Source organism: Pleurodeles waltl, chromosome 2_2 (genome assembly GCF_031143425.1).
Source record: "Pleurodeles waltl isolate 20211129_DDA chromosome 2_2, aPleWal1.hap1.20221129, whole genome shotgun sequence".
In the NCBI taxonomy this organism is placed as follows: Eukaryota; Metazoa; Chordata; class Amphibia; order Caudata; family Salamandridae; genus Pleurodeles; species Pleurodeles waltl.
Genome location: NC_090439.1, coordinates 65,326,281 through 65,340,283, shown reverse-complemented (window position 1 = coordinate 65,340,283; position 14,003 = coordinate 65,326,281). Strand labels below are relative to the sequence as shown.

General features: G+C 47.5%; 1 protein-coding gene across 3 annotated transcripts in view; it reads left to right on the top strand.

The window, feature by feature from the left end:
• The window catches only part of LOC138280126 (NFX1-type zinc finger-containing protein 1-like), a 1,298,750-nt gene that overhangs the window by 557,062 nt on the left and 727,685 nt on the right, over window positions 1-14,003 (top strand). For all 3 annotated transcript variants that reach the window (XM_069219456.1, XM_069219457.1, XM_069219458.1), the window contains one exon: window positions 6,803-7,047. In XM_069219456.1, coding sequence (XP_069075557.1) covers window positions 6,803-7,047 — 245 coding nt within the window. The remainder of the gene's footprint in view (window positions 1-6,802; window positions 7,048-14,003) is intronic.

Sequence of the window (14,003 nt, the reverse complement as noted above, 5' to 3'; positions counted from 1 at the left end):
CCTCCCAGCAGCCCCTCAGCCTTCGCTCCGTGCCCGCTCGCACAAGAAGGCGGGCATCTCCTTCGCCACAGGCACCTCAGGCCCTGCCCCTGTTACCCCTGCTGCCCTCAGTGCGGAGGTCATTGACCTCCTACAGACCATCATTGTTGGGCAGTCTACCCTTTTGAATGCCATCCAGGGGGTAGAGAGGGAAGTGCATCGGAGCAATGCATACCTGGAGGGCATTCATTCGGGTCAGGCTGCCCATCAACGATCGTTCAATGCTCTGGCCTCAGCACTGACGGCAGCCATTGTCCCTGTTTCCAGCCTCCCTCTTCTATCTGCCTCCACCCTGTCTCTGTCTCCTGTTCCTCAGCCTATCCCATCCACACCATCAGACCAGCCTGCACACACCTCAACACCCAAGGGCAGCTCATCCAGACATAAGCACCACAGATCACACAAGCATTCACCCAAGCAACACCCAGATGCAGACATGCCAACAGTCACTACCACCCCTGTGTCCCCCACCTCCTCGTCACCCTCCTCCCTCCCTGTGACGTCTCCACTCACACCTGCATGCACACCACCATCAGCCAGTACTTCCATCACCAGCACACCCTCCAGTACAGTCCGCACACGTGCAGTCACCACCCCCACTGCCATTTACACGTCCCCTGTGTCCTCTCCCACTGTGTCTGTCACCCCCTCTTCCAAGACACACAAACGCAGGCAGCCACCCACCCAACAGCCAACCACCTCACGACAGCCTACGTCACAAGCACCTGCACCCAAAGACAGCACACCTGACTCTCCTACAACCACATCCTCTTCCTCCACTCCCATACCCACTACACCTACCCTTTACATTGGTCCTAAAAAACTTTACCTCTCCAAACTTAACCTCTTTGCCCCACCTGACCCACCCCCTCCATCTGCTAAGAGTCCCAAGAGCACCTCAGCCACCACCAGCCCTGCTTCAAGTGTCACCATTGTGCAGGGGTTTTGGAGTCCACCCTCTCCCAGCACAGATACATCGGCCAGCAGCAAGGGAACAGCCAGCCCCCCCCCCTGGGAAGAGGACCCGTAAAATCAGGGGCCGCCGCGAGAAGACTGACACGGCTGCCCCCAAGGAGGGAAGTCCTGGGCTCTCACCTGCCACAACATCCAGGGGAGGCAAGGGCCAGAGAGCCTCATCGAAGGAGGGCAAGGGCAGCAGGGCGAAGAAGACAGCCAGCAGGGGCGCGGACCAGGAGGGCCCCACAAGCCCCATCCCGGGTGTGAGGAGGACAACCACGGGCCCAGGACTCCGTCACAGAAGGGTCCAGCAACTGCACGGTCGGAGGGTGACTAAGCAGGGAGTCCTGGCCAGGTCTGGCTCCCTTGGATGACTGGACAAGCACCGCTGAAGAGGGCCCCGCCGTGCAGAAAATCACCGCTGAAGAGGGCCCCGCCGTGCAGAAAGACACCGCTGAAGAGGGCCCCGCCGTGCAGAAAGACACTGCTGAAGAGGGCCCCGCCGTGCAGAAAGACACCGCTGATGAGGGCCCCGCCGTGCAGAGAGGCACCGCTGAAGAGGGCCCCGCCGTGCAGAGAGGCACCGCTGAAGAGGGCCCCGCCGTGCAGAAAGACACCGCTGAAGAGGGCCCCGCCGTGCAGAAAGACACCGCTGAAGAGGGCCCCGCCGTGCAGAAAGACACCGCTGAAGAGGGCCCCGCCGTGCAGAGAGGCACCGCTGAAGAGGGCCCGCCGTGCAGAAAGACATCGCTGAAGAGGGCCCCGCCGTGCAGAAAGACACCGCTGAAGAGGGCCCCGCCGTGCAGAGAGGCACCGCTGAAGAGGGCCCCGCTGTGCAGAAAGACACCGCTGAAGAGGGCCCCGCCGTGCAGAAAGACACTGCTGAAGAGGGCCCCGCCGTGCATAAAGACACCGCTGAAGAGGTCCCCGCCGTGCAGAAAGACACCGCTGAAGAGGGCCCCGCCGTCTCAAGCACCGCTCCGCTGGGCCCTTCCTGTCAAGCACCGCTCCGCTGGGCCCTTCCTGTCAAGCACCGCTCCGCTGGGCCCCGCCGTCTCAAGCACCGCTCTGCTGGGCCCTTCCTGTCAAGCACCGCTCCGCTGGGCCCCGCCGTCTCAAGCACCGCTCCGCTGGGCCCTTCCTGTCAAGCACCGCTCCGCTGGGCCCCGCCGTCTCAAGCACCGCTCCGCTGGGCCCCGCCGTCTCAAGCACCGCTCCGCTGGGCCCTTCCTGTCAAGCACCGCTCCGCTGGGCCCCGCCGTCTCAAGCACCGCTCCGCTGGGCCCTTCCTGTCAAGCACCGCTCCGCTGAGCCCTTCCTGTCAAGCACCGCTGGCCCATTGGCAGTCCCGGTTCTGTGTCGGGCAGGCCTTCACGACGCACTCTGCCCACCATGCCTCCTCCATGACCAGTGGTCTCTGTAATCCACCTGATGGACTGTGGCTTTGCACTCCCCAGGATGTAACAGTGGGCAATCCACCCACTGTAGAGACTTGTGAGACTGTGGCTTTGCACTCCCCAGGATGTAACAGTGGGCAATCCACCCACTGTAGAGACTTGTGAGACTGTGGCTTTGCACTCCCCAGGATGGCACGGTGGGCAACCCACCCACTGTAGAGACTTGTGAGACTGTGGCTTTGCACTCCCCAGGATGGCACAGTGGGCATGGTGGACCCTTCGTGGATCTGGCGTCGTGGACTCATGTGGCTGAGGTGCCCCCCCTTCCCTTCCCCCTGAGGTGCCTGTAGTTTTGTCATCTGATGCCCCAGCAGTGTTCTCTCCAACGGACTCAGGTCTCCTGTGTGGGCTTTGCCCATGTGTTGATCCACTTTGGCCCACGGACAGTGGAAATTTAGGTGACTGTGCAGGACTTATTGCCTATGTTTATCGGTTTTGTTATTTTCTTACTTGTTTTTTTACTATTCATATTGCTATTTTACCATGACTTCAAAGAACCTCTTATATACATAAATGTTGTTTCTCACTTTAATTATGTCTTTGCATTATTACGGGGGGTTTGGGTGGTGTCACTGTGACTTGGTGCTCTGCATTGGTGTGTAGATAGTTGGGGGGGGTCGCATATGTGTGTGCCCGTAAGCTTTCCTCCTCCGCCCTCCCCTGTGTCGTAGGTGCAGTACTCACCGTTGTCGTCTGCGCCGGCGTTCGTACTGGTGGTAGATGAGCAGGTAGACAATAGCCGGTAGGATGTGTAATTCGGGCTCCATGCTGTCCTCCTTCCTCGTGGAGTGTGTATAGGTGAGCGTTTTCCCGTTCGTAGTCTGTTTCCGCCGTGTTTTTATCGTCGGGGCTCCCGCCCCGGAAAAGGTGGCGGATTGATGAGTTGTGATAGGGTGGGCGGTACATTGTCTGCCGCCTGGCTGTTGGCGGTGACCGCCGAGCTGTTTGTCTGTCCCGCCGTGGCGGGCGGAGTGTTAAAGTGGCGGCCTGTGTTGGCGGTTCCCGCCAGGGTCAGAATACCTTTTTTTTTTACCGCCTGCCTGTTGGCGGGTTGCCCGCCGCTTTATCACCGGCCGCCAGGGTCAGAATGACCCCCTATATCTCCTTTCGGAGTTCTCTGGGTGTGGAGAGTCAGCTTTCTTGTTTCTTCTTTCTTTGAAATCATTTTGTTTGTCCTAGCGCTTCTTAGAGCCCTCTTGTGCCTGCTTTGTACCCTCCTTATGGGCGGTACCTTGTATCTCCAACTTTTTAGGTGTGCCACCCGTCCTATACTAGTATAGGTATCGGAAATTATTTTCGGTAGCTGTCTCTTGTTCCTGGTGTGGAGTTTCCCGGAGACGCTGGCGAATTGCCAGTGCTACTGCTTCTCCTTTACTGAGTATGATTGAGGATACGGCGTCAAAGTTACGCATTAATTTCATCCCCAGATCCAGGGCTGGTGCAGCCCCATGCTCATTTTGTATTTGTTTTAACACTTCCGGTAAATTGGCAAGTGTCGGGGTACCATGTGTGGTAGTATATATGGCATCGAGGACCATACCCCATGTGGCACAGTCATCCACCGAGGGAACCATCCCAAAAGGCAAGCACATAGTGAGCAATCTATGTTTTTCCTGTGGTCCCATATGGGGAAACACAGCTTCCAGCTGATTTGTTTTCTGGGCAATCCAGAACGGTATTTTTTCCCGTTCCGTGGGCACTTTACCCATAATAGTATGCACTGTTTGTGGATTAATCAAAGTAGCAAATTGATAACCACCAGCTACTGGCGGTGCTGGACGCGCTGGTGTTGTGTTCAATGTTCGTAGTACGAACTGGAATAATCGTCTATATAATGCCACTAATTCATTATATAAAACTCGTAAATCTGATATCAGCATATTCTGTATGCCTGGGTGAGGTGTGTATGTGGCAAACATAGGCCACGTAGGTCCATCATTACTTAAGGGACCTAACCTCACTCTTCGTAGTACATGTGGTAGGGCGCCTTCGAACCAGTTCTGATGCTCCTGGTAGGTGAGTGATATTTCATGATACTGGTATGCTTGGTACCGTAAAGGTACGTTTGCAACTTCATATGTGCGAAATGTGTGCGTTCTCTGGTCAACCTCAGGAAAGGTGACCCAACAGTAAAATGTTTCTGTTTGGTATGCTTCATTAGCTTCTATTATCAGGGTAACATCCCCGCCCTCACCTGCAAGGCCATGTGTTAATAAATGTTGTGTTAGTGCATGTCTAGCATTTTCAGGAATGTCAATGGCCTCAGCTATATTTGTTTAGAGAAACAGAACACCAAAATGGGTAGTAAAGTCCTTTTATCAGTTCGAGCTCGAACAACCTACAGCTTAATCAGGTTTTACCTTTTCAGCTGAGGGGGATTCTCCCAAAGACCACGGACGTCTCCGTATAATGGTACTTAGGGTACCTGTTGTCTGTGAGACAGTGATAGTCGGGGTATCCGTAAATTAGTGCCTAAACACCATCGTTGGTGGCGCCATGTCGTAGTTTGGACTCTTGCTCTGAACAAGACTGCTGGTTTAAGGATGACAGTAGTTTTGTTTGTAGGTGACTACGCCTTTCCTACAACAAGTCGCAACTGTTGTCCCAACCTTACCGGCTCACTAGCAGCACCTCACCAGAAACACAATAGTAAAAGGTGATTTATGGCAGCCGTTACGCATGGACTCGAGAATAAGATATCTCAGGGAGTGTCGTGGTTAAACGGAGATTACCCTTTTCTCACAGATATATCATGTCTCATACAAACACAGGCAATGACACAGATGCAGTAGAGTTACAATAGTTTTTATTTAACATAACTGCAATTTGCGATAAGTTGCATGGGCTGCAATGATTAGGATAATGAATAATGCAAGAAACAGAATTGTGAAGACGAGAGTTGTTATTACAAAGACCCCCACCATCTTGCAATATGTAGAAAAGATACATGAGATGTAATATGCCCTAATATCCCTCGAAAGTATAGAGAGGGAAAATCCCTAAGTGTGAACACCTACTGTTTGTTTGTCTTTGGTGCTTGATCTTGACGCCTTGGCGCGGTGACACTGATAATGTTACCCATAACAAGTGGCCTATCTATAAACAAGGCAGCCATCTTAGAAGAAATAAATAATTAAATGGACTAAGACAGAGCAAGCTAAGTAGGTTAAAAGTCACTAGGTGACGGGGCACAAGTCTGCAAGCCAGAGGCTAAGCTAACTCCTGTTATCCCATTGAAATTAACTAGGATTCACTACACTCTCTCACTCTTTCTTTAGTATGTTACCTGTATTGTACCTGTTCTGTATGTGCGAGAAAATCATGTTATGTTCCTCCTGCTGCTGCCATCTATCCTATACTGTTTGAGTTAGAGAGATTCCATTGAACTACTTCTCAACTTAAATCACAATCTAAATATTTGAAGCATAATGATTGCCAAGAAAACAGCGCTACAAAAATCTCAATATTTTGCAAGACAATTTGGAAAGAGCATAAAGTAGTTCTTTAACACCTCTCACTCTTTCTTTAGTATGTTACCTGTATTGTACCTGTTCTGTATGTGCGAGAAAATCATGTTATGTTCCTCCTGCTGCTGCCATCTATCCTATACTGTTTGAGTTAGAGAGGTTGCATTGAACTACTTCTCAACTTAAATCACAATCTAAATATCTGAAACCCACTGATGAAAAATACCACACTAGGTAGGTGAGGGTTCAATATCCTCTGCAAGTACATAATTATATGGTCATTTCATAAGAAGTGTGGCTGTTTCTTTCAGGAATGTTGCACTATTTGTATGTTTGCTTGTTTACAAAGAGCGTAAAGTAGTTCTTTAACACCTCTCACTCTTTCTTTAGTATGTTACCTGTATTGTACCTGTTCTGTATGTGCGAGAAAATCATGTTATGTTCCTCCTGCAGCTGCAATCTATCCTATACTGTTTGAGTTAGAGAGGTTACATTGAACTAATTCTCAACTTAAATCACAATCTAAATATTTGAAGCATAATGATTGCCAAGAAAACAGCGCTACAAAAATCTCAATATTTTGCAACACAATTTCCATTTTTGCCCCTTTGAGTTTCCTAATCCATGCCGCAGGATCCTGGGGGGGAATGTGGGGTGGGAAGGTGGTCCTGTACAACTACATAGTTATATAACATTCATTATTTGGAGTTGGCAAGACAGCTAAAGTTGTCTCTAGGCCGGTTCTGAAAATGTAGTAAAATGGTACAAATTCACTTCAAGCCCCCCATCTTAGAGGCATTTGATAAATTGTGTGAATCAAACCACTTGTACATTGCCAAGCATTGTATGATGGTACTCTAACATCTCATCCTTTTTTTACAGACTCTGAAGACTCAAGCTTGGATGAAGATGCCAATGAAGATTTGATTACAATTGCAGAAGAGGCTGAACTTGTGCAAGCTGAGAGAATGATGGACGATGATGACATCAAAAGGCAGATTTCAGAAGCATATGTCAGGGCAGCTAGAAAACAGAAAGAAATTCTAGCTTACGTGCCTGAGTTAGAACATGATGAGGAAGATGTGGATGAAAGTGGTATCAACGGAGGTGATGCTGGCCAGTGGGAGGTAAGATTCATACAGAAATTACATACATAAATTTTCTTTTAAAAACTACTTTTGAACTTGGCCTTCCAACTGGAAGGAGCAATGTTCCAACTTATTAACATCACATGTTAATTCTTTGATCTTGAATTTGTCATTTTGAGACACCAATTGTGTAAAGTAAAAAAGATACCCATCAGAACATTTTGCTATTTTTATTTTTGAGTGACTTTTATTGCAGTGGCTTTTTGCACTAAAAGCAGCTAAATCAATGCAGCATGCAGTTATGTGATCCAACTTTCCGCCTCCCTTTAATTTAAAACAAAAGGCTCCCCTCTAATAGGTGTTCTGTTTTCAGCTATTCAATGTTTTGAAATATGCCCTAACATCAACAATATTCCCCTGATGCCTGGTGTATGTTTGGCCTACTGTTGTCTCCTTAAATAGTGAGATTTTCAGATCTATTACACTGCTGTAGTTCTTTCACTCATTCTCCTGGTCCACACTACTTTACTGGGTGGATTCTCTGCTTCTTCTATTAGCAAATGCACAGAATTATTTTTTTATAATTCTATAAATACTTATTTAAGCAGATCTATAAGGCATATGGACCACATTAGGAGGACACTTTACTTAAAACATTTTCCAAAAGAGAATAAGGATTACATTGAGATTAGGGGGAAAGTTGAACAGTTTAACTGTAAACCCTGCAGTGAACAATGAGCAGTAATCAATAGAGGTCTTTGCAAAAGTTAGTGAGTTGATGAATAGAAGAGGCGTTTGATGATTAAGTTCAGATAATCTCTGTAAGACATTAAAATAGATATTGTATGAAAAGATGCGACTCACCTGTTTCTGGGAAATTGTTAGCAGGTTTAGAAATCAGGGATCGAAAGCAGCGTTCCAAGCTTAAAATGGCATACCAGATATGCATTGCATTTTAGCTTGAGGTTCTAAATCGTGTGGTTTTAAGGAGAGGAGTTTTGCGACGTCCTAGACTCCTTTTACCTATTTGACCACTGTAGATGGTGAGAAGAACAGATATATAAGGGGGGAGTTCTCGTGGATCGGCTTAAGGCATCCGATTTTTAATTTGTGATCCTTTATATTTTTGTGGTACTAGTCTTGCTGACATTGGAAAACCGACTGCAACAGGTTTGAGTGGTGGCTTTTGCACGAGTGTTAAATGGGTGTGTGATAATGTAGTGACTGCAGAAGGAGAGATTTGATTTTGTCAATAATAGGGTGCTCAGTCCCTTGTTGTGAGGAGCCTTTTCTCTCTTTAATTACAGTTAATATGGTGAACATCATCTGATACAGTTATATTTACTGTTTTTATTTTAAAGAATTGGGGAACATTTTGTGAAGATTTATCAAATGGCTATCCTAAGTCATTAGCAAAACAAAATATACTTTTTCTATAGAAACTAGGGCCCTCATTACAAGTGTGGAGGTCTCAAGACCGCCACACTCGCGATGGCGGTCGGACCGTCGCAGACAGGGCGGTCCGACTGCCCTGTTATGACTATGGCAGATGGGCCATGGTCTGACCGTCAGCACCGCCAGGTTGCCGCCTGTCGACAGCCTGGCGGTCGAAATCTGCCAGGGCAGCGTTGCCCTGGGGATTACAAGCCCCCTTTCCGCCCGCCTTTGCATGGCAGTCTCACCGCCATGCAAAGGCTGGCGGAAAGGGGGTGTCGAGGCCCAATGGGGGCCCCTGCACTGCCCATGCACTTAGCATGAGCAGTGCAGGGGCACCCATGGACAGCCCCATCGCACATTTTACTGTCCGAATTACGGGCAGTGAAATGCGCGGCGGGTGTTTTCGCACCTGACGCACCACAACACTGCCGCCGGCTCGATTACGAGCCGGTGTCAATGTTGTGGTGAGTTTTCTGCTGGGCCAGCGGGCAGAAACGCTGTTTTCACCCACTGGCCCAAGTGGAAAACTCCTAATATGGTGGACAAAAGACCTCCATTACTGGCAGTCTTTTGCCTGCCGAGGCTTCGGTGGTCCTGTGAAAGGACCACCAAAGTCGTAATGAAGCCCTCAGTCCTATCTATAACTACCTAGTGTTGACCGCCACTAGGTAAAGGGTGTGTGAGTAGGGCCCCCTTCCCAAGCCCATTTTGAACCCGGGGAACCCATCCCCTAGGGCTGGGTATATTATTGAAGTAGAAGGGACGCCATCCTCTGGGGCCCACTGTATTTATTATGGGGAAGGGGGTCGCGCACCACTGAGCCATAAAAAGGCTCTCATAACCCCATCTCTCAGGGACGTCACTTTAATTAAAAGGGGGGGCGGGACGCACAGCCCTCTCCTTGAGCCTTTAATGGCCACAGGAACTCCATTCCAAGAGCATCCACAGTAGTTTCCCTGCCCGCCGTAGCACGGACAGGGAAAAATACTTGCTCCCGTCTGGTGGGGGCATTTTATAATTTCCCGCCAAATAGGAGCAAGCTTGTGTTCTGTTTCGCTGCCTGCACTGAAGCCAGCAGAGAAATAAAACACATTATTGCTCCTGCACGGAGAAAACAAGCAAACAGCAACTGCTCCGTCTGGGCGGTAGAGCTGCCTCCTACGCCACCAAGTGGGACAACTGGCTGGGGCCATGGGGGCCCCAGGGATCCCCCTGCGGCCCCCAACATGTGCTTGGTGAGTGCCCTGTGTGGGCACAGGACACCTACCTATTTATAATGCAGACTACAGGAATGTTTCCCCTTCACACCTCCGAAGGGGATGGGGGCCACGTGGACCCCTCTCAGTCTATATGGACTTTGGCCCCAGGGGATGGTGTCCCCAGGGTATTTGAAGGCTCAGGCCTCCCCTTTTCTAATTGAATTTAGGCTTAAGTAGGTTGGGAGGAGGCCTCACAGCCCTGGGAATGGGGTCCCCACGGCTGATTAAGGCTTTAATATATATGTTCCGGCCCTGGGTGATGGGGTGCCTAGGGCTCAAAGGCCAAAACTACACCACACATACTAAAGGCTGTGCACAGCATGGAGTTGGAAGCCTGCGGTTGGGGAGAGGTTTTGGCTGCCTTCAGGTGGGCAGACGAGTCTTGTGGCCAACCCATGTTGTGCCTGGTCAGGTCCTTAGCACCAGCGAAGGCTGTGGGGGTTGGCTTTACATATTGTAATAAAAAAGTACTTATTTTTTTTTAAACTCTCGAAATTCACTGAAAAAAAACAAAGGGGAAAGTAATGTTATAGTGTGGTGAAATAGTTACTTGAGATAACTATAACTGGTGAATTTCTGTGGAGCTTAGAGAGTAAAATGTTACGTTGTTACTCAACATTTCACCTAAGTATGATGTTACTTGAACCGTTGGATTTTTCAGTGTGATATATATTGCCACTAGGTAATTATAGTTAGGACCATGTTTCCATTGAAAAATAGTTTTTTGATTTGCCTATATCTTTGGCACCGTTTGACAAATCTTCATGACATTTTCCACGAAGCGCCCCAGTGATTCTTGCTGTCTATGGAAAGTTTCGGGATGATCTGTCAAGCGGGGGCCCAGAAAAAAGTGGGGTCAAAAAAGTTGAGTTTCCCATGTTAATTCCCATACGACCTTTAGACACGACTCCAGCCCAAGCCACTGGTTAAAATTACACCAACTTTGGGAGAAAGCTAGCTTTTGGTACGCAGATTACGCTTTTGCTTATTTGGTGGAAATCCGTCCAGTACTTTAGGAGATATTAAAGGAAAAACAAATTGGTATGTCTGAGGTTGCGCCGTTTTCGCAACGGTCACAACTTATTCGTGAATACACACGACAAAAGGGATACTGTGATTGGGTGCCAGTGACATGACTGGAAAGTTGTGGCCACCATCTTAGGGAATGGGCTGAAATTTGAGATGGAAGGTTGTTGAAGTAAGCCTCAGCAAGGCCTACTAGTGCAAGGGGTTCACCTTTCTCTGCACAAAGTCCTCAGACCATGTAGGAAGAAGTTGACACAGAAACTGAAATAAAAGACAAAGTTTATTAAACCTCATGAGGTGGTACTACAGTTCAAACAGCACCCTTCGGTAATGTTTGAAGTAGCACACTGAACTGAGAGAGCATGGTCCTTTTATACCCACGCAGGGGCTAAAAGGAGGTGGCACAATTATAGAAGCAAGACTTGCATACATGTAAGGTCATGTGGAAATGCACAGTCGACAGGTAGGAGGGGCTAACAGTTTTCAAGGACTAACAGCTGCAGACCTTACTGAGCATGTGCGAAAAGTGGGAGATGCTAAATATAACTTGTCACTAGGCAGATTTTCAAGAGTAGTTAACAGAAAGGTAGGACAGAACACATGGTGAGCACATGGCAGCATGTGGCAGAGAAAATGGCTGCCATGAATACAAAATGGATTCCGCGAAATGTTCACAATAGTTACTAAATACAAGATTTCTTCTGCTAATGCTTAATCTAATCGCTGCTAAACTACAACAAGGTGGCATACGGGATGGGGGTGGTGTTACCCTGACCCCAAGGCTGTTACATAGGAGAGTATGTTGGCCCAATGATGAACTGAAAATCTTTTTTTTATTTTTTTAGGGCTTGCGATGTTCACGAATATGTCGCAACACTGAGCACGACCTTCCGTTTAACGTTGCAAAACCTTCACAAATATCGGTGACAACAATAAAAAATTACAGTCGTTCAAATGCTATTTTATTCACTTATAGTGGGGCAAAGAAACTAAATCACCCCATCAAGGATCTGCTCATATCCTGACACACCCATTTGCTGGCCCAGTCACACTCTCAGACACCCATTCACAAAGCCACTCACACAAGCAGCCATTTGTAAAAAGAGTCAAACTCACATGCACCCAATCACAGACCCAGTCACACTCAAATACATCCATTCACAGACCCAGTCACACCCTCATGCACCTATTCACAGACCCACTCATACCCTGACACACCCATTTTCAGACCTAGTCATACTCTAATGTACCTGTTCACATATCCACTCAGACTGTTATGCACCTATCCACATATCTGATCAGAAATGTGTGCACTCTTTCAGGCACCCAGTAACACCCTCATGCACCCATTTGCAGACTCATACACACCTCATGCACCCATTCACATATCCACTCACACCCTGATGCACCCACTCACAGACCCACTCAGACCCTCACCCACCCACTTAGACATTCACACATCCACTCACAGACCTACTCAGACCCTCAAGCACCCACTCACAGCTCCACTCAGACCCTCACGCATCCACTCACAGACCCACTCAGACTCTCACATATCCACTCACAGACCCACTGACACCCTCATGCACCCATTCAAAGACCTGCGCACACACTGGCACACCAACTAGACTACTGATGCATGTACTCTCACACCCAGAGACTCTCACAGCCACTCTCATCCCCAGATACACCCTCTCACACCTATTCTCACACCTAGAGAGACAGGCTCCCACTGCACATGGTCAAAGGGCCATGTACAGTGTAGAGTGTAGAGTTGGGTGGTTAAGAGGGTTGGCCACGGGGTCTGGCTGCAGGCCAGGCCTTGTGGGCAACCCCTGCCATGCACAGACAAAGACTGTGTATGGTGCATGGATGGGTGCTTATAGGGAGTAGGCCTCAGGGTAGCAGTGATTAGATTAATCTATAGTAAAAAAAATATACTATAAACTATATGTTGAAAAACCCATAGAACTTCACTGAAAAAAGTGAAGGTTACAGGGACCTTATAGAAAGGAAATAGAATTTAAAAAAAGATAGAAATTCACTGAAAAAAACAGGGGTTATAGGGACGTTATAGTTAGGCTTACATTTCAAACATACAAAATCATAGAAATAAACCTATTATAGTTAGAGTCATCTCAAGTAACTATAACTCGAGCCGTGCAGTAACTACTAGCTTGAATTGCTGAATAAAATTACACCAAATTTGGCAGAAAGGTAGCTCTTGGTCCACAAAGCACGCCTTTTGTTATTTGGTGTAAACCCATTCAGTAGTTTTTGAGATATTAAAGTAAAAAGACAATTGTATATCTGGGCGGAGCCTAAGGAGAGATCTCATGGAGAGATCTCATGGGCTGTCAGCACTTCAACCAAAAAGTGATGGCAGCCATCTTGGGACAAATATACATGATAGAACCCCATTGAAATGCATTGTAATGAATGGCAGTTTTGGAGGGTTTATAAAGGGTGATAACAGATTTTGGTTACAATAAATAATTTGTTGCTAAGGTGATTTTACCCTGCGAAAAAGCCTTCTGCTGGGATTTTATGAATCCTGTTTAAAAGAAAACTGTTTTCTCATGGGTTTCCCAAAGAGGTTATGGAAGGTGATGCTAAATTGAGAGCATATTTTCTTTAAATTCACATTTTCTTTCTCAGCTATATGAGAATGAAATCTGACATTCTTAGTAAAATATGTACTTCTAATAGGAGCAGCTTGTCAGTTAATTCCCTTGTGTTCTACTGCAGCCTCCCAGAGCGTTGTAAAGAACAGCTAGCGCAATAAGTCTTACTTGTAACAAAAGTGTGGTACAATTAGAGCCATCTTGATTGAATCAAACTATAAACCTTAAACCATTCAATTTAGAAAGGATCAGAATGAGGGGGTACATTTTGTCATAGAAATTATAGTTACTGCTGTAGAAAGACAAATTAGGACACGTTTTAAGATAGTTCTAAAATATCTTACTTTTGTACTTCTGACAGGAGCAGTCTGTCAGTTGATTTTATGTCAAGACCCGGAGGCCAATATTATGTAGTAAATTCCTTTATTGCCATCACTCAGCAGCATCTTTAAAGCTTATAGAACTTAGACTCTTTAAACATTCCAAAATGCAATGAAACCCACAGCAGCCAGGCCTGTTCCTTCTTTTATCGCTGCTGCTCACTCAGATAAGTTCATGTGCGCTGTGTGCTCATTTATGCTTGAGAGTTAAATATAGAGTATAGGATTTTAGTGTGGTGTGCTGTGTTTGTGAGATGGAATGGTGTGCT